The sequence below is a fragment of the Diabrotica virgifera genome, chromosome 5 (assembly GCF_917563875.1).
Source record: "Diabrotica virgifera virgifera chromosome 5, PGI_DIABVI_V3a".
NCBI classification, from domain to species: domain Eukaryota; kingdom Metazoa; phylum Arthropoda; class Insecta; order Coleoptera; family Chrysomelidae; genus Diabrotica; species Diabrotica virgifera.
Window position 1 is genome coordinate 4,421,689 of NC_065447.1, and position 22,105 is coordinate 4,443,793.

Consider the following 22,105-nt stretch of genomic DNA (forward strand, 5'->3'; position numbering starts at 1 on the left):
AATTTGGTCTAGGTCTTCTTGAAGTTTTAATACTGCAGCTCTTGGATCCTCTTCAGTTGCAAATATTGCTGTGTCATCAGCGAAAATTCCAATGGTGGTTTGTGGAGAGGTTGGTAAGTCGGATGTGTACAGTACATAAAGAAGTGGACCCAATATACTACCTTATGGGACTCCTGATTGAATTTTGTTACTGTTTGATAGTTCATCCTCCACTTTAGTTTCAAATTCTCTGTGATTTAGATATGATTTTAATAAGTCAAAGTATTTGTTGGGTAGGGATTTTTTGATTTTATAAAGTAATCCTGGGTGCCATACCTTATCAAATGCTTGGCTGATGTCCAGAAAGGCTGCTGTGCAATACTGTTTATTGTCCAAAGCTCTATTAATTACATTTGATATGCGATGGCATTGTTGCACTGTAGAATGACCTTGCCGGAATCCAAATTGGTGTTCTGGGATCCAGTTTTGGAATTCTAGGTCGCTCATAATTCTTTTAAGTAACAGCTTTTCAAGAAGTTTTGACATTATTGGCAGTAGACTTATTGGGCGGTATGATGAAACATCCGTTAAAGCTTTACCAGGTTTCGGTATCATAATTACTTGGGCAATTTTTAGTGATATAGGCCAATAATTAAGTCTTAAAATTGCATTTAATATGTACAATAACTTCATTATACCTTTTTTAGGAAGTTGTTTTAGCATTGTTGCTGTTATGAGATCAGTGCCTGGTGCCTTCTTTTCATTCAAATGATTAATTTCATCTTTGATCTCCTTCGGTGTAATTAAAGTTAGTCGCTCTCGTTGATTAATTGGTAAGGCTAGTTCCTGCTCTACTTCTTGTACTTGGTCATTGTCATGTGGATAATAGAGATCCTGAAACATAAAATGTCAAAGTTATTACTGAAATATAAGATATTTTCTATACCATCAACTAGGGGTTTTTTAATCGGATAAAAAATGTCAATTTTGAAACTAAAAAGGTTTTTGCTAATTAAAAAAAAAAAATTTCAACACTTCGTCATTTTTCCAAATTTTAATATTTTTCAAAAATCCTAGTTGATGGTATAGGAAATAACATGTTTCAATAATCACTTTGAAATTGTATGTTTCAGGATCTCTATTAGTCCCAATCACTGCAGCAGTGGAGACATGTTTTTATTTTCACGGTGCCAGTAGATGGGGCATAAATAGTTTGATTTTCAATACTTTCTTATGAAAATTGTTTTGCATGTACTTCTTTTTATAATAAATGCTCATGCAAGTTTTCAAACAATTGGTACAGTACTTTTTATTTTAGAAATTCCCAAAAAAAGTATATGAATTTCGTACTTTTACACTAGGATAGCCCCTTAAATTGATAAACAATTTTAATTATAACTAATAATAGTTGTTTTCCACGTTAACAAAAATAAACAGAATAATTAAATTTTGACGTTACGAATTGATATAGTTACGAACTGTCGCCGTTATGAGTTGTCCCATAGATAAATAATATAGTACATATATACTGAGTTGTCCATTATCACTTGTCCGGTTATGAATTGTCGCGTTACGAAATGTCTGGTCACTATAAAAAATATATAGGTACATACATGTCAATTTTCGATTTTAATTTGACCCTACTCTACAAATCGTCGTCGTCACGGCAAAAGTCACTAAGTCCAAAATAACAAAATCTGAGAAAACGAACATTTATCCACTTCTGCCTGACAACAAAATGCTAATTTTGGACTTATGCATATTCAGTGATTAATGGGCGTTTAACTATTGCGTTACGCAATTTTTGAAGATTTTTGACCCCCCCCCCACAACCTGCGTTACGTAATACTTGAACGGGCCCCCAGACTATGAAAATTGATATTGTGAACCGATCAGGACACTTAACTCAGTTTTGACAAAAGTGGACTTGGTGAGTTTTGCCGTGACAACGACGAAATATTCAATACAAAATATTTTTGTAGACAAACAAATTCAGGTCTGTTTTTCAGTATTTTCGCTAGTATGTGTTCTTAAATGTCTTTTCAGATTACTTGTTTGGTTAAATTGCTTAGAACAAACCTCACACTTGTGAGCTTTTTCTCCAGTATGCACTACCAAATGTTTTTTTAAACAATCTGCTTGACTAAATTGCCTTAAACAAATTTCACACTTGTAAGGTTTTTCCCCAGTGTGCACTCTCAAATGTACTTTCAAATTATCTGGCAGACTAAAGTCCTTAAAACAAATCTCACACTTATAAGGCTTTTCTCCAGTGTGCACTCTCAAATGTTGTTTTAACGTACCTAATTCACCAAATTGCTTAAAACAAATTTCACACTTATGAGGTTTTTCTCCAGTGTGTGTTCTTAGGTGTTTTTTGAAATCACTAGCAGTACGGGACTGTTTTGAACAAATTTCACACTTGTAAGGTTTTTCTCCAGTGTGAACTGTAATGTGACCAGTTAATTGACCTTTTCGAGCAAACCGTTTTGAACAGATGTCACACTGATAAGGTTTTTCCCCAGTGTGCACACTTAAATGTATTTTCAGATAACGTGGTGTAAGAAATTGTTTAGAACAAATTTCACACTTGTTAAGTACTTCTCCAGTGTGAACGGTCATGTGAGCGGTTAAATGAACTTTTTGAGCAAATTGTTTTGAACAAACTTCACACTGATAAGGTGTTTCTCCAGTGTGTATCCTTAAATGTGCCTTTAAAGTACCAGCTTGTCTAAATTGCTTAAAACAAAATTCACACTTGTGAGGTTTATCTCCCGTATGCAGTCTCAAATGTTTTTGTAAAGTACCATATTCACTGAATTGCTTAAAACAGATTTGGCACTTATAAGGTTTTTCCCCTGTATGCACTCTTAAATGTGTTTTTAAAGTTCTTGATAGCCTAAACTGCTTAAAACAAATTTCACACTTGTAAGGTTTTTCCCCAGTGTGCACACTCAAATGAGATTTCAAAGTACTTGCTAGACTAAATTGTTTAAAACAAATTTCACACTTGTGGTGTTTTTCCCCTGAGTGAAGTATCATATGCGATTTCAAGTGACCTTTCATAGAAAACTGCTTAAAACAAATCTCACACTTATGAGGTTTTTCCCCACTGTGCACTATCAAATGTTTTTTTAAAGTATATGGTCTACTAAATTGCTTAGAACAAATTTCACACTTATGAAGTTCTTCTCCAGTGTGAACTGTCATGTGAAATGTTAGTTGATATTTTGCAGCAAACCGATCTGAACAAATTTCACACTTATGAGGTTTTTCTCCCGTATGCACTCTTAAGTGTTTTTTTAAACTACCTAACTCGCTAAATTGCTTATCACAAAATTCACACTTATAAGGTTTTTCTCCAGTATGCACTCTTAAATGTATTTTTAAAGTACCTGATTCACTAAACTGCTTATCACAAATTTCACACTTGTGAGGCTTTTCTCCAGTGTGCACTTTCAAATGTGATTTCAAATTACCTGTTTGACTAAATTGTTTACCACAAATATTACACTTGTAAGGTTTTTCTCCAGTGTGCACTCTCAAATGTAATTTCAACTCACCCGATTCACTAAATTGCTTAAAACAAATTTCACACTTGTGAGGTTTTTCTCTGCTTGTCTCTTCTAAATGTGTTTTCAAATGTGATTTCAAATGACTTGATTTTCTAAATTGTTTAAAACAAACTTCACACTTGTGAGGTTTTTCTCCAGTATGCACACTAAAATGTGTTTGTAGATTACTTGATGTACTAAATTGCTTAAAACAAATTTCACACTTATGAGGTTTTTCTCCAGTGTGCACTCTCAAATGTGCTTTTAACCTAAATGCTTCACCAAATTGCTTAAAACAAATCTCACACTTGTGAGGTTTTTCTCCAGTGTGCACTTTGAAATGCATTTTCAAATTACCTGCTACGCTAAACTGCTTAAAACAAATTTCACACTTAAATGGTTTTTCTCCAGTATGCACTCTTAAATGCTGTTTCAAATGATTCGGAGAATTAAACTGTTTAAAACAAATTTCACACTTGTAACGTTTTGTCCCGTTGTGAGCTGCAATGTGAGAAGCTAATTGATCTTTTCGGGAAAACCGATTTAAACAAATCGCACACTGATAAGATTTTTCTCCAGTGTGGATTAGCAAATGTCTTTTTAAACTAACTGCTTGACTAAACTGCTTATTACAAATTTCACACTTGTGAGGTTTTTCCCCAGTGTGCACTCTCGCATGTAATTTCAATTCACATTTTTGAGAAAACTGCTTAAAACAAATTTCACATTTATAACGTCTTTTTCCAGTCACAACTTTCTTCTTTTTATTTAATGTTTTTCCTTCAGCTTGTGGATTCCTAGAATTTTCTTCGTTAGATGAATCTGGAGTATTTGTCTCGATAACAGCCATCTTGTTCTCTTGGAGATCATCTAAAAATAAAACTGACTATAGTATAAATATTTGAGGGCAAGGGAAAATGAATTTAAAATAAAGGTTATTTGAAAAGTTATTTCAGAAAATGGAAGAATCTATGGAATTCTTGAGCAGCAAATTTGATACTCTCACAGTGGAAAATCAAAAGGCATTACGGGAATTGTGAGATATGAAAAAAGAAAATATCCAATTAAAATCCAAAATTAGCCAGCTAGAAAAAGAATCTGTGAACTAGAAATCTAAGAATTTTCCTGTAACTAAGTCTTCCTGTCTAAGTCCTTTAATGCTATTGTCAATGAGAGTAATGTGAAAAAATTTTGGTCCTATGTCAACTCACACTATTCAGCTATTCAGAATAGCATCAAGCAAAGTTAGGATAGCCATGCTGATCGCCAACATCCGGAGCGGATAGGCATCTTAAGAAGAAGAAAGTCAACTCACAACGAAAATCTAATGATTTACCATCTGAAATGTTTTACAATGAGGTGAGTTGCCAATAGTCTAAAAGCTAGTGAACCCTCCAACTAACGGTCGTCCTGTAAGGCTAGAAATTTTTCTAGTGATAATTCATAGCACACCAAGGCTAAAAACCATGACCTGGCAGGCCTCAGTGGTGCACGTGTATCTACCAGGTGAATCGAAAAGTGCAAATTTAGGGGGTAAAATAAACTTTCTCCTGTAAGGTTTAAATTTAAGTATGTGTTTGAGTAAGTCATTTAGCAAAAATGTGTACAATGACAGGCGATTCTGAAGAGCATAAGACCTTGCCAGGCGAGGGGAAAGATTAGGGGCTTTTCCTAAAATTATTCTTTTTGCATCTAACAATTTTTTTTTAGGTTTTTTGAATCATTCCAAACAGAAAACGTCTATAGTGATTTTTCTCTTAAGTTAATAGTTTTTGTTATATAAGCGATTGAAAATTTTGAAAATTGCTAAATCGGCCATTTTTAACCCTAAATCGGACATTTTTCTAAAAATTTCAATGTTGCCAAGATACGTAGATATTCTTTAAACATTGATTGATGAAATCCCGAAGAGTTTTTTGCAATAAAATATCGAAAACCCCTTTGTTTTTTTAATTGCTTATCAAGCGGGTGCGACACTGTAGTATAAGTGAGGACGTTTGAGTTTGCATAAATTCATTATCTCGAGAATGGACAAATTTCAAGAGAAATCCTCAGACAGGTCGATTTTTATTTTTAAATTAGGACTTTTTGGCATATATATATAATACTAGTGACGTCATCCATCTGAGCGTGATGACGTAATCGATGATTTTTTTAAATGAGTGTAGGGGTTGTGTGATAGCTCATTTAAAAGGTTATTGAATTTTCTATTCACTAATATAAACATTAACATAATTATTTATACAGGGTGCACAAAAAATTTTTTTTATTAAATTAATTTTGATTAAATTTGACAAATAGAAGAAATTTTTTTTTTGTACGCCCTGTATAAATAATTATGTTAATGTTTATATTACTGAATAGAGAATTAAATAACCTTTCAAATGAGCTGTCACACAACCCCTACTCTTATTTAAAAAAATCGTCGATTACGTCATCACGCCCAGATGGATGACGTCACTAGTATTATATATATATGCCAAAAAGTCCTAATTTAAAAATAAAAATCGACCTGTCTGAGGATTTCTCTTGAAATTTGCCCATTCTCGAGATAACGAATTTATGCCAACTCAAACATCCTCACTTATACTACAGTGTCGCACCCGCTTGATTAGCAATTAAAAAAACAAAGGGGTTTTCGATATTTTATTGCAAAAAACTCTTCGGGATTTCATCAATCAATGTTTAAAGAATATCTACGTACCTTGACAACATTGAAATTTTTAGATAAATGTCCGATTTAAGGTTAAAAATGGCCGATTTCGCAATTTTCAATCGCTTATATAACAAAAACTATTAACTTAAGAGAAAAATCACTAAAGATGTTTTCTGTTTGGAATGATTCAAAAAAACCTAAAAAAAAATTGTTGGATGCAAAAAGAATAATTTTAGGAAAAACCCCTAATCTTTCCCCTCGCCTGGCAAGGTCTTATGCTCTTCAGAAGCGCCTGTCATTGTACACATTTTTGCTAAATGACTTACTCAAACACATACTTAAATTTAAACCTTACAGGAGAAAGTTTATTTTACCCCCTAAATTTGCACTTTTCGATTCACCTGGTAGATACATGTGCACCGTTGAGGCCTGCCAGGTCATGGTTTTTAGCCTTGGTGTGCTATGAATTATCACTAGAAAAATTTCTAGCCTTTCAGGACGACAGTTAGTCGGAGGGTTCTACAAAACTACTCAACAAAAGTTTGTCAGGCGGTTGAATCTTTATCCTTTAATGATATCAGCATAAATAATCTTCATATTAGTATTTCAACAATTTATGAAGAGATTTACATTATTCTAAAAACATGTAGTTTCATACACTCTCATCCTCGGTATATATTATTATTTATTTATTTATTTATATACGGGATGACCTCCATTACAACACATACAGTATAAAATCTGTAATATCTACTAAACTAGAGTAAAATAAATCTTAATTACATATTAAACAAAAACGAAATATTAATATAGTTATCCATTACACGTATTACATCTATTACACAAATCAGTTCAAATAAACAAAAAGTACCTGTCAAGCTCTTTTAATCCGATTCTTAAAAGCAGCCAAGGAGACACCAAACATTTCCAAGTTATTCTCGTTTATAATTTTTAGTGTTCGCTAAATGGGCGAATGCATACCATAGTTTGTTCGATGAAAAGGTATATAAAACAAATCAACATGTCTGAGACTTCTGGAGGGAACATATAAATTAATAGATTGGAGAAGTTCAGAACAACAAATTAAACCATTTATTAATTTAAACACAAATACCAAATCAGAGTTATCTCGTCGAGTTTTTTAATAAATTCATGTTGAGTGTTTTTAAAATATAGGTATAATCATGATTAGTAATGTGTATGTTTAATTTGTATGCACAATATCTCAAAAATTTATTCTGCAATCTCTCCAACGTAGTAGAATGAGCTTGGTATTGTGGAGACCATACAATAGATGCATGATTAATTATTTATATGGGAAATAAGCCACAATTAAAATGAAAAAAATAATTTTATTAACGTTTCGACGCCCAAATCGGGTGCCGTTGTCAAAATACAAAATATTACTAAAATAAACTAAAGTGTTGTTGCTAAGCAAAAAAAATTTTTTTTTTCTAATAATTTATTTAATCTCACTCATTTATATTGGCAATTCATATAATATTTATATAATTCATACTCAATTCAATAATCAGCTCAGTGGAGAAAATATCCCAGTGTCTACCAACTCATGAAAAAGAACAATATAGGGTACTATGTAAACTTGAATTGGAAAAGTCTAATCAAATTAAACAGAACATCAGCAAAGAGGAAATGAAAGCTTTAAAAACTTTAAGAAATGATGACTCCATAACAATCCTACCAGCGGATAAAGGCAATGCAACTGTAATAATGAATAAAATACAATATGAGGACAAAATTACAGATCTAATTACAAATGGACCTTATAGCAAATTAACGAAGGATCCAACGAAGACACTGGAAAACAAAATATATAGAACTTTATTCAAATTTAAAAATGATCTAACATACTATCAAAGAAAATTAATGACACCTCACTACAGTAAGACACCACATTTTTATGGAGTGCCGAAAATTCATAAAGCGAACATACCACTTAGACCCATTTGTAGTACCATCAATTCTCCTTGTAGTGAACTATCAAAATTCTTATTAAACATTCTAAAACCATTTGCTAATAATGATGACACTTTTATAAAAAATACAAAACATTTTTTAAACAAATTATCAACTATTGAATTTAATCCAAATAATATTTTAGTAAGTTTTGACATAAACAGTTTATTTACAAATGTACCATTAGATAAAACTTTAAACATAATCAAAACGAAATTAGAGAATGATAATACATTGGCAACTAGGACAAGACTAAATGTATCAGCTATAATGGAGTTATTGACATTATGTACCCATAATACCTATTTTCAACTAAACAATGAATTCTATAAACAAAATTTTGGTCTAGCAATGGGCTCTTCTTTATCTCCATTATTGGCTAATATATTTATGGAGGATTTCGAAACTAATATTATTTCTAAACAAAATTTAAAACCCACAGTATGGTGGAAATATGTAGATGATGTGTTTTCAATATGGCCTCATAGATCAGAATTGTTGGATACGTTCCTGAATATTATAAACGATCAAGAAGAGACAATAAAATTTACAATGGAAAAGGAATACAATAACAGCCTACCTTTCCTCGATGTTTTGATCTCAAAGAAGGATATTGGATATGAGACTCAAGTGTATAGAAAACCAACACACACCAACAGATATCTCAATTACAAGTCAAATCACAACATCAACGTTAAAAAGGGAATCATTAAATCCTTATATGATAGAGCCAAAATTACTTGTTCTAACGAAAATTCCTTTTTAGCAAAAAAACAATTGTTAACATCTGTTTTATTAAAAAATGATTATCCTTTATCGTTTATAAATAAGGAATTGTCAAGATTGGATCGAATGGAACAGAACAACTTAGAACGGGATCCTACAACATTCACCAGAAATAATACGAGGAAAATATCAATACCATATATAAAAGGACTATCCGAGAAACTTAAAACAATAGGAAATAAATTCAACATTTCAACAACATTCAAAACAACAAACACATAGAGATCTATTCTATCTAAAACAAAACCTAACAATGATCAAGAAAGAACAAAGAATTGCATTTATAAAATACCTTGTGAATGCGAACATTTTTATTTAGGTGAGACATCAAGACCATTAGACGTTAGAATAAGTGAACATCAATCTTATATTAAAAATAGAGAATTTGAGAGTCTCAAATATGTCAACACGCATGGGATAATGAACATAGAGTTCAGTGGAGAGATTCAAGTATAGTCCTGAAAGAATCAGATAGTAAAAAGAGAAAAATCAAAGAAGCGGCTCTAATTATGCTAAATGAAACCAATTGTGTCGCAAATTCCTCGGTAGAATGCAGTAGGATGTGGTTACCCATACTGAAAGAGGAAGTCAATAGAAAGAAAATACCAAGATTAGTAAGTCAATAATATCGAGCTAGTACATATTTTATATTTTAGTATTACTTATATATCTAGTATTATTAATATTATTTATAATTTAAACATGTTACAAGTCAGAATTTGGTATTATTTTTTGAGAGTAAATTAATGTAAGACCAAATACTTACGATGTCGGGATAGTATCACAGGGTTTTTCCTGGTTTTCCCTTGTGATTTACTATGAAGTCTCTAACGCGAGAATTTTACTGTCGTTGCATTTGGTTGTCTTTTTAAAGACATATCACATGCTATAATTTTTTATGACGGATATTCTTGAGTTGGGGTTAATTTCATGTAATCGAATGAACTATCTTTCAGTAAGTCGTCCCAGGAACGCAACTCATAAATATTGGCAATATCATTTTAAAGTCTTCTACTTTAAAATGTATAATATATGTCTGAATTGCCAATATAAATGAGTGAGATTAAATAAATTATTAGAAGAATTTTTTTGCTTAGCAACAACACTTTAGTTTATTTTAGTAATATTTTGTATTTTGACAACGGCACCCGATTTGGGCGTCGAAACGTTAATAAAATTATTTTTTTCATTTTAATTGTGGCTTATTTCCCATATAAATAATTAATCATAAAAAATGCCACAAGGAAATAGCTTCAGAACAACAATAGATGCATATTCCACTTTAGATACAACCAAAGCATAATATACCGTCCTTAAATCCCCTACAGATAGTCTCAGACAGTTGCGAATGATAAAGCCCAAAGATTTTGATACATTTACTGTTACACTATTTATATGTTGCACAAAACGCAACTGCTCATCAAATGTGACTAATAAGTATTTTATTGTTTTAACATAAGACAATTCATTTTCATTAATTGTGTAAGAAGTATCATATTTTTTATTAGCTCTAAAAAAGCTTATATAACAGCATTTAGTAACATTTAAATGCAAAATATTATTCTCACACCAAATACTCAACCGGTCTAAATCTTCTTGAATTAATGTTACATCAACATTTGAATCTACGGATTTAAATAATTTCAAATCATCTGCAAACATCAGGAAATCGCAATTTCTAAAACATTCTGATATATCGTTCACAAATATATTAAATAACAAAGGTGAACAGTGAGCTCCTTGGGGTACTCCTGATGTCACATGAATTATATTTGAATTAAAACAACCTACTCTCACCTGCTGTGTGCGATCTCTTAAAAAGCTATTGAACCATTGTAAGGATTGATGACTGAAGCCAAAAGCATTTAATTTTCCCAATAAGATGTTATGATCTACTCTGTCGAATGCCTTGGAGAAGTCAGTATAAATAGTATCCATCTGACTTTTACTCTCCAACGCATTTAATATTTTTTGTTCAAAGAGTACTAAATTTGTTACCATTGATTTATTCTGAGAAAATCCATGTTGATTGTGTATTAGACGCTCTTTACAATAAAATTTTAATTGATCGTGCAATAGTCTATCAAAAAGTTTTGGTATAGAGGATTGTTTACAAACGCTTCGATAATTTGTTATGTCTTGTTTATTACCTGATTTAAAAATTGGGCAGATATAAGAGTGCTTCCATAAAGTTGGGAAAACTGATGTCTTTAATGATGACTCAAAAAGAAGATATAAAGGATTAGTTAGTGAATATATACAGTTCTTTAGAAAGTAATCGGGAATACCATCTGGACCACTGCTTAACTTATTGGGTAGGGATAAAATGTTGTTGAAAATATCTTTCACTGATATTGAAAAATTAAGTATAAAAAGATTGTTGTTTCCCTTTACTTCCAAATTATTAATATTTGATTGTGGCGAATAAACTGTTGAAAAAAATTGACGGAAACAGTTTGCAATCTGTTGTCCATTTGTTGCTATAGCATTACCATAGTACATACTGTTTGGTAAATCATTTGATGCTCTCTTACTGTTTACAAACTGCCAAAAGTACTTAGGATTACTGCATAAATTATGATTTACTTGATTCAGATAAGTGTTATAACATTGATTTGATAGATCCTTACACAATTTCCTAAGTTCTGAAAAAATCACATAATCCTCTTGATTACAGGAAGCTAAATAATTTTTATGAGCAATTTTTTTCTGTTCGACTAAATAACGCAAGTTGGCATCAAACCATTTTGGATAACTAGAAGTTCTAAATCTTTTCACCGGTACAAACAATGATAGTTAATATTAGATAATGATTATTAAACTCTTCTTTAAAGTCTTGTTATTTTCCTGAGTTTTGGAATACTAGCTTTTGACCCCCATATACAAATCGGGGAATAGAGCTAATGTGTACAATTATAGTCCAGTTTGCAATTTAAATGTAATTCCAAAACTATTTGAAAAAATAGTAACAAAATATCTTACATCAGTGTTAGCATCAACAATACCCCACCAGTATGGATTTCTAAATGGAAGGTCTACTGAGCTTAATTTACTCGTTTACAGTCAGTTTCTGTCAAGTGTCAAGTCAAGTCAAATTTATTGATCACATGCGACATTATACAAAGTAAATGTATGAGACAAGTCAAAGTTACAAACATACATCTTAAAAAGTATATCTTCTTCTTACAGTGCCTATCCGTTCCGGATGTTGGCGATCATCATGGCTATCTTGACTTTGTTTGCCGCAGCGCGGAACAGTTCAGTGGTAGTCGTGTTATACCACTTACGTAAATTTTGAAGCTAGGAAATGTGTTTTCTTCCCGGTCCTCTTTTACCATTTAACTTCCCTTGGAGAATCAGTTGGAGAAGGCCGTAACGTTCTTGATTTCTCATTACATGACATAGATATTCTAATTTTTTTTATGGTTATGAGAATTTCACTCTTTCCTCATTCTACGCAGGACTTCCACATTGGTAATTCGGTCAACCCAGGATATACGTAAGATGCGCCTATAACACCACACTTCGAAAGCTTCGAGCTGATTCATAGATGCAACAGTTAGTGTCCATGCTTCCATTCCGTAGAGCAGAACTGAGAATACGTAGCATTTCAACAGACAGTATTTTGTTTTTAATGCTATGTCTCAATTGTTGAAAATGGGTCTCATTCTAACGTATGCTGCTTTCGCTTTTATTATTCGCTGTTTAATTTCTGTTGAGTGGTCCCATTGGCTGTTTAAATTCGTACCCAGATATGTATATTGCTCAACTCTTTCGATATTCTGTTGGTTGATTGTAAGTTGAGCGTTTATTATTGGTTTCTTACTAATTGCCATAAATTTGGTCTTCTTTATGTTAAGAGCTAGTCCGTATCTGTTGCTGACTTCTGTTATACGATTTGTTAATATCTGTAAATCATTCAGATTATCAGCAAAAACTATGGTGTCATCTGCATATCTAATGTTATTCAACCATTCATCATTTATTAATACTCCTTTGGCACAACCGTCTAAAGCTTCCTTAAATACCCATTCAGAGTAAATATTGAGTAGTGGAGATGAAATACAGCCCTGTCATACTCCTCGTTCTATTGCAATTTTATCAGTTAACTGGTCCTCTATTTTGATTTTGGCCGTTTGATTGTAATAAATGTTTCTGATAATTCTTAGATCTTTGTTGTCAATTCCAATTTCTTGCATTGGAGCTATTAATTTGTCATGTTTTACTCTTGTCAAATGCTTTCTGGTAATCTATAAAGCATACGTATATGTCACAATTTACATCCCTGCATCTCTGAAATAACACCTGCACAGCAAAAAGGGCCTCCCGTGTTCCCAGAGCATCACGAAATCCGAATTGTGTTCTTGTTAGCTGTTCCTCGCACTTTGTATACATTCGTTTGTGAATGACCTTTAGAAATGTTTTAAGTAAATGGCTCATAAGGCTTATAATTCTATAGTCTTCGCACTTTCTCGCATTGGGTTTTTTTGGAAGATTTATAAAAGTTGATTCTATCCATTTTTGGGGAATTATGCCTGTGTCATATATATTGTTAAAGTCAAGTCATTTATTCATGTCAATATACAAAAGTACTTACATACGTCGAAAAATAGTATACAACTTTGGTTCACAGATATAAAATACAAATATAGAAACACAAGATATAAAATACAAGTATAAAAACACAAGGCATAATATGAAATAATACATACATCAATTGTTAAATATATTTGTCAACCATTTTATGCCGTCGTAGTCCATAAGTTTTAAGAATTCGGAATGAAAATGATCAGGGCCTACTGCTTTACCATCTTTGGTATTTTTGATGGCATACGTTACTTCTTCAACTGTAAGTGGAGGTCCAGATTCGCAATTGGTGTTTGTTGTGATGTCAGTGTTACTTCGTATATCTTGAAAAGTTTTTTCCACATATTTAATAGAGTAGAGTAGAGTATTTATTGGTAATAATGTACAAATGTACTTTTACAGGTCAGCAATAATTAAAATTGTCTAAAATTACATTAAAAGTTGACAGTACTTCAGTAAAAAAAAACCTATTACTAAAATTTAAAAACTAAACACTAATTAAATTACAGAACAAAACAAAATTTAGATCTGAAGTACTCCTCAAATGAGTAGAAAGCACCCATCAGAAGATAATTTTTAATTTGTCTCTTAAATTGGTTAAAATCAAGGCTTTTAATAGATATTGGTATACAGTTATAAAATTTCAATGCTAGGTATCTGGTTCCATTTCTGGTCCTCTCAAGTCGACTGAAGTCTGGTACAAGGGCATCATGATTTCTAGTCTGATAAGTATGCTGTTGTGTTTTATACAGATCTACATTTTGATGAACATACAACAGGCACTGCATAATGTACACAGAAGGTAGTGTGAGAATCCTCAGGTTTCTGAAAGACTGCCTACAATCGTCCCGATAATCCTGACCTGTGATTATGCGAATACACTTTCTCTGCTGACCAAACACCTTATCTATATGGCAAGAGTGTCCCCAGGAAAGGATTGCGTAAGTTAGTCGTGAGTGAAAGTTGCTGTGATATGATGTAAGAAGGGTTTGAAGGGAGGTAACCTTAGATAGGTTTCTAAATAAAAAGAGTTGGCTTGAGAGCTTTTGGGAAAGTTTCAGTATGTGCCGTTCCCAAGTGAGTCCCTGATCAAGATAAACACCAAGAAATTTAGCTTCCTGTGAACAATCTGTTAAAATGGGATGTGTAATGGTGTTATGTCTTAGGGTAAAGTTCACTGTTTGTGATTTTGAGTTATTGAGAGAGAGACGATTTGCCAAAAACCATTGGAACAAATTGCTCTCTGTGGTCTCAAGATCAATATCACTGATTTGGGAAGGGTGGTAACTTTGATAGCATGTAGTATCATCAGCAAATAGGACTGTGCTTACCGGGCCCTCTTGTGAAAATCCCAAGTCATTTATATAAATGAGAAATAATATTGGACCTAGAACTGACCCTTGAGGCACTCCATACATCAAAGGTTTTTTATCAGATTTAAGCTGGTTAAAAAACACATATTGAAATCTATCTGATAGATAAGACTCAATCAATTGAATAGACATAGGATGAAAATTATAGGCATGTAATTTTTTAAGAAGAATACTATGAGTGACACAATCAAAAGCTTTAGTAAGATCAAGGAACGAGGCAAGGGTATCAAGAAAGTTTTCAAATCCTTCCAAAATACTGCCTGTAAAATGATCGATAGCAAGTGTTGTTGTTTTGTTTTTTCTAAATCCAAATTGCTGCACTGCAAAAAGCCGATTAGATTCAAAATAGTCATTGATCTGCTTCTTTAGGATTCTCTCAAACACTTTGGAAAGAATTAGCAAAAGAGAAATTGGACGAAAGTTATTATGATCATCAGCCGAACCTTTACGTTTAAAGAGAGGTATGACTTTCGCAGTTTTAAACACTGAAGGAAAAATGCAGGATGAAATTGAGTAGTTTATTAGTTTAGTTAAAGGTAATCTAATGTTGTGTTTAATTGCCTTGGTTATTTTTGTGTTCATTCCATCCGGGTCCTTGCTCTGGCTATTTTTTAATTCTTCAATTGCTTTTACAACTTCCTCCAAATTTGTTGGCTCAAATCTGAAGGAGCAATGATTAGAGGCGAATGAAGGAGCATGTGGTATAAAACTAAGGTATGTATTGAATGATTGGTCAGTATGATTAAGTGTATTTATTACATTTTCAGCAATACCACAGAAGAAATCATTAAAACTATTTGCATTGAGTGATGAATTTTTTATTGGTAAATTCTTACATCTTGAGTTTATTAGGGACCACATAGCCTGTTGACGGTTGTTAGAGTTTAATATAAAATCATCATTAGATTTAATCTTTGCCTTATGTATAGCATGTCTGTATTTTTTCCTATATTCTGAGAGTGTTTTCTTTGTCACTAAAACGGGGTCACTTTTATTTAAAGATGCCAAAAATTGTAGTTTCTCCCTCATAAGTTTCAAATCATCATTAAACCAAGAATTTTTTTTTACATTGTTTACCTTGCTCAACAAGCCTAGATTTTTCAGGAAAAGACAGATTTATTGCCTGCGTTAAAATATCGATAAACATTTTAAACCTTGAGTCCACATCAATACATTCATTATCAATAAATTCAAAATTTTGTAAGCAAAGATTGTTATTTAAAGAGGCCAGTCCCATCTCTGTAATGGGCCTGTAGCTTATTCTAGATTTAGAAGTAGTTTGGGACACTTCACATTTAAACAATATGCCTTTGTGGTCTGAAGTGTGTGAAAGATCAACAGCTTCGGATTGCAACATGGTACTATTAATATTTGTAAATATGTTATCAAGACATCTATTATAACGGGTGTTAAATTTTATTGATTTTTTGAGGTTATAGGATCTAAAGAAATTGCACAGATCCCAGGGCTGCAATATCCCTTTCATTGAAGTGCACATTGAAATCCCCTGTTATAATAAGAGGTTTATTTGTATTTAACTTTTTGAAAACTTTTGACATTGTATTGAAGAATTGATTTAAATCACCATCTGGGGTACCATACACAGTGACAAGTTGAATATCAAATTTTACCAAATGTACACCTGTTATTTCACAATGTTTTTCAAAAGACAAACTTTCAAGATTTAATGAAACAGAATCAAAGGTTTCTTTAATATATATACTTACACCCCCATGAGAGCCCACAGTCCTTGCAAAGCCAGAAATCATTCTGTAGTTCTTAATTTTAATTGAAAATAGTTCCTCAGATACTAGCCAGTGTTCATTTATACATAAGCAATCTGCTGATACTTCATTGAGGAGGACCTCCAGATCTAAGAAGGAGGTACGCAAACATTGTATATTACAGTGTAAAATAGTTTTTTGTGCTTTCTTAAAATTTCCTAAAATACCTTTATTATTATTATTATGTACAGGAACATTTACTGCACCACGGTTTTCTTCAGCGGATTCACTGAGGATCGAGGGCGTTGAACATGGAGAAAATGGTTTATGTTAGTTCCCAGTGGCCATAAATCAGATGACATTATGGCATCATTGTTTATCTCAGGAACTCCTACCTTAAAAGAGCTATATTTAATATTTAATCCAAATATCCCATTTCTGTTCTATTTCCAATACTGTTTCCCTGATTATCTGTCAGAAATCCAGTGTTCTTGTGTTTATATAAGCTTGCAGCTTCTTTGATCTTTTTATGGAGGTTAAATGAATCATGTTTTTGTTGTAATAACTCTATCTCTGTACATTTCGAGTTTAGCCAATTTTCTTTTGCTATTTTAATAGCCCTTTTAATTTCGTTATTTACTTTGTTGTAGTTATTCTTATTATCTTTAGCCTTTCTTCTGTCTTCCATCATACATAGAATCTCCTCTGTCATCCATTATTTTTTCTTTGTTCTTTCAGGTCTTAAGTATTTCTCTGATATTTCTTGACTTAACTCTTCTATATGTAAAAAGTATATAAATTAATAAATACCATAAAACATCATCATCATATATCATACATCTCCAAGTGGAGCAAAGGGCACCTTGCGGTGTTTCAAGTAGCATGAGGAATGATGGTGAGGTTGCTAGTCCCACGCATACCATAAAACATACTTAAAAGTTACTTTTAGAACATGGCTCTAGCTTGCCAACGTATTGATGTACACACCTCCGGAAGTTTGGCTGATGAAAATTCATTCGTATATCTATGGCAATTTGTTAAAGAAACTTATGGCTGCATAATGTGTGCTACCTTCCAACAAAACAGAACGATGATGTGGAAGCATAAAGTGATTGTCTCTGAATCTAGTTGAATAAACATGGTTAAATTGAAATTTATTAAATTCATAAATTTTGCAATGTAAATACATTATACACAAAAATATATACAGAGCAGGAATTGTAAGAATATTGTTTTGTCTAAAGATGCCTCTACAAGAATCTCTCTTTTCTGAAGTATGAATATCTGCTCTAATTCAGAGGTACAACCTCAGATTTCAATGCCACATTTGGCCATTGAGTAAAAATGGGCAAAGTATACTGTTTTTAATATTGATATATCAAAGAGACGTGAAAGAATTCTCAATGCATAACATGCGCTAATTAATCTGGATTTCAAATTAGAAATGTGGTTTGACCATTTACAATTACTATCCAGAAGAACTCACAGCATCTTCGTGCAGTCTGTTTTATCTATTGCTGCATGTATAGTGGCTTGATGGTTTAATAAATTATTTGACGTGAAAATCATATACTTTGATTTCTCTTCATTCAAAACTAGTTTGTTGGATAAGTATCTTGGATGGTGGTGGTGAGGTACACAGTATATACACTGACTTTTCTAACGTTGGAACCTGACGTTGGAAAATTCATTAAGATAGCACGCTTTAAATGGATAGGTCATGTAACCAGATGAGAGGAAGTTGCCATAGTCAAAAAGTTTTTGACCGGAGAGGGTCGTTAGGACAACTAGCAAGATCGAGACTTAGGTACCAAGACAACCTAGAAAATGATTTAAAATCTATTGGAATTAGAGCATGGAGAAGAGTTGCCAGAGATAGGGGGCGAATGGAGGATTATTCTGAAGAAGGCTTTGGCTCATAAAGAGCTGTAACGCCACTAATGATACGAAGAACTTTGAGGGGGCCAAATATACTTTGTCCCGCGGGTAACGTGTTAACTAATAAGTAATTAATTTATAATTGTTCCTTATATGCCCTTAAATTTAATTCGGGTTGCAAATTATTACGTAGCTGGTAAAAAAGTTATTTCTCTTTATACTACTTCTAAATATGAAGTCTTAAATATTTTGTTACTAACCTTTTTCAGTTTTTTGGGTTTCTTCAGATTGGTCAAGTTTATTTCCATGTTGTTCTATTTCGGTATTTATGGGGCATTTCTTCAAATCTAAAGAATTAGATGCGTCACGAGTTCTTTCCTCATTGGACTCTTCTTGAATTTCACTTTTATAGCCATCCAAAACAGCATCATCCAAGTGATTATACTCTATTTCTATTTTACAAGTTTCCTCGTTCATTTCCTGTTTTGCTTCCATTTGATTGCCCTTGATAGCCTTGATTTTATGTATTCCAATAATCATTTAAAATTTAACAATCTCAGCCAAAACCAAGTGTCTCAAAACTCAAACACGACACAACAGCATAAAGGCTGTATGACACATGACACTATGCATTTTCTTGTATCATGTATCATTGGGGGCTATGCTGTATCCTTTACGTAAAGTGATTACGTACATGTGTAAAGTTCAGAATTACGTACATCAGATTACAGTCGTCAAAACATAAGTGTATAAAGTGGTATGATGTTATCAAAAAAATTACGTATCATGTTATTTAGGGTTCTGTCATGTCCTGACTGTCAGTTAATTCATGTTAACCCAACTTTTTGCTTGTTTTTAAGTTTAATGTTTATATTTTGAAAAGATGAATTTTGTAAATCGGTTATTTATGTACTTAAATGCTGTGGCAGAAAGACATAATTTAAATCTAGAGTGACTTCAGTTACGAGATGGATTACGAGACAACCAGTAATCCGTTTTTATGAGATATTTCAGTGCCAAAAACTATTACTGTGATATAAAATTAAATAAAACATTGTAATTACTACTAGATTAACAATCTTATATTTTTTATGTTTAGTGATAATGTTTAAAATTTAATGGACTAAGCTCATGTTGTAAGTTTTTATGCTTCTTTAATACAATGCTTTTTTGTCTTAATTTCATTGTATTTACTGAGAAAAGAATTATAAATTTATTTTAGACTTGATGAAACAAATAAATTTTGCGAAAGCTTGATATTAATACATTCACTGACACAACTACATATGAAGTCACTCCTTAAGAAGATGTGACTACATGTGAAGTGTGTCCGTTAATGTGTCTACAGAGATTTTTTTTTATTCTGCCCCTTAACTTAATGACTGCAACCTCAAAATACAGATAACAGACACTAAGAATTCAGCTTTTTCACCCATTTAGTGAAGATGTTTTGTTTACAAATCAACATTATCAGTTTATCTACATTTCTGTATGCTATACCGCTATACCTACTAGAGGTGTATGCTAGCTTGGGAAAAGATCACTACAGGAGCAATGCAACCAATTTGTGACAATAATGTTAGAAGATCCTAACGATTCCAGAGCAACAACTAACACATCCAAGGAGGAAGCTACAGCTACCTGAGGAAAGGAATGCGGAATGTTTCAAACAATCAATGTTTAGAGTTTTTCAAACAAGGAAAGGTTAACGCAGACCTATTCTACCTTTTCTATACTGTACTGATGATAGCTAATGAGTCAGAGACATGTGTCTGTCTTCACATAGTATATCTTAAACATACTGTATTTTTTCCATCCTTGTTGCGAGACGTGCTGATATATACTTCCTACTTGATTTTACTGTCAACTCGCACTGACCATGAGGAAGTGGTTCAAGCACTTCAAAAAATAAAGGAATCAGGATATTCCTGGCGAAATGTGGAAGCCATTAGAAGAGGCAGGAATAAGTTGGCTAATACGTTTATTTAATAGAATTATGGAAGTTGGACAAATGCTAAACGAATGAAGAAGCAGTATATTTGTACCCGTTTATAAAAACAAAAAAAAATACAAAAATGAACAAACTACAGTCATAAAACTACTTAGACACTTCATGAAAATATGGGAGAGGCACAGTAAGTACTCAGTTCTTATTTATACTCATTAGTTTTGGATCAGTAAACAAGGGAACTGCATAGACCTGGATAATGCGTACCAAAAAAAAGTTGATTAATAGCTAGCTGAAAATTATTTGTTAATAGATTAACAGTGTCTAGTCAGACAAACTTTGATGTATGGGAACAGGGGAAGTATTAATTGTGGAATAAGTTACAGTATATTTGTACCCGTTTATAAAAACAAACAAAAATACAATAATGAACAAACTACAGAGTCATAAAACTACTTAGACACTTCATGAAAATATGGGAGAGGCACAGTAAGTACTCAGTTCTTATTTATACTCGTTAGTTTTGGATCAGTAAACAAGGGAACTGTATAGACCTGGATAATGCGTACCAAAAAAAAGTTGATTAATAGCTAGCTGAAAATTATTTGTTAATAGATTAACAGTGTCTAGTCAGACAAACTTTGATGCATGGGAACAGGGGAAGTATTAATTGTGGAATAAGTTAAAAATTTGGAACGTCAGACTTTGAAAACGTTTTATGTATTTTGTCGGACAGAACTTCCAATTGATTTGTTTCCATTTCATTACTCTCATGCAAAAATCAGACTGGTGTTTATCACCAACTGGGCATTTTAATGAGTGGAACAAGAAGAACATGTCAAATGACAGGAATCATGTTGGTTAGTAATATCAGTCTGATTTTTGCATGAGAGTTTAATGAAAGGGTAACAAATCAATTGGATGTTCTGTCTGACAAAATACAAGGTAGTTTTAGTAATCTACGTTCCAAATTTTTAAACTGTTCCACAATTAAAACTTCCAGTGTTTGCGTACATCAAAGTTTGTCCGACTAGACACCATTAAGCTATAGGGCTTTTCATTCACAGTCATTTGTTTTGAGCTTCTGTCATATGCCGTATAATCCGTGTATAGGGCTTTTCATCGATTGTCATTTGTTTCGAGCTGCTGTCATGTGTCATATTATATTAATATATCTACGTCATATGTCTTTGGTTTGTATCATTGGTATATGCCAATAACGTATGATGTAGATATATTAATATTATGAGACACAGGACAGAAGCTCGAAACAAATGACTGTGAATGAAAAGCCCTATATTAATATTATATATAACATATGACAGGAACTCGAAACAAATGACAATTGATGAAAAGCCCTATTAGCAAATTTTCAGCTTGCTGTTAATCAACTTTTTTTGATACGTGGGATCCAGGCCTAGCAGGGTAAGGGTGCACTCACTAAGGAGACCAAAGGATGGTATCCTCGCCTAGAACAGAGTATCCTACTACTCTTCATTTTCGTGAACGATCTCATCGCATTTAACATAATGCATCGGGCGATCCATGATATGGTACGAGGGATACCAGGAAGTGAGGGTTGGCGCTTCGTTGTGAGCACAACTTTACATTCCCTGGTACTTACTGTATCCTGATGATGTAGT

The 22,105-nt window shown here is 32.6% G+C and overlaps 1 protein-coding gene across 1 annotated transcript; it reads right to left on the minus strand.

The window, feature by feature from the left end:
- Positions 1-1,966: 1,966 nt before the first annotated feature.
- On the minus strand, positions 1,967-22,105 carry LOC126884914 (zinc finger protein 91-like). Its single transcript, XM_050651251.1, has 2 exons — positions 18,775-22,105; positions 1,967-4,403 (listed from the first exon to the last, which is right to left on the minus strand). Exons 1-2 carry the CDS (start codon positions 19,052-19,054, stop codon positions 1,972-1,974), a joined length of 2,712 nt encoding a protein of 903 aa, XP_050507208.1. The 5' UTR covers positions 19,055-22,105; the 3' UTR covers positions 1,967-1,971.

What these genes read in the sequence shown, in the direction of transcription:
- LOC126884914 (XM_050651251.1), bottom strand. Translation starts at nt 19,054, where the DNA reads ATGATTATTGGAATACATAAAATCAAGGCTATCAAGGGCAATCAAATG. An exon ending in AACCCAAAAAACTGAAAAAG is followed by an intron (nt 4,404 to 18,774) that starts GTTAGTAACAAA and finishes TTTTATTTTTAG; the next exon opens with ATGATCTCCAAGAGAACAAG.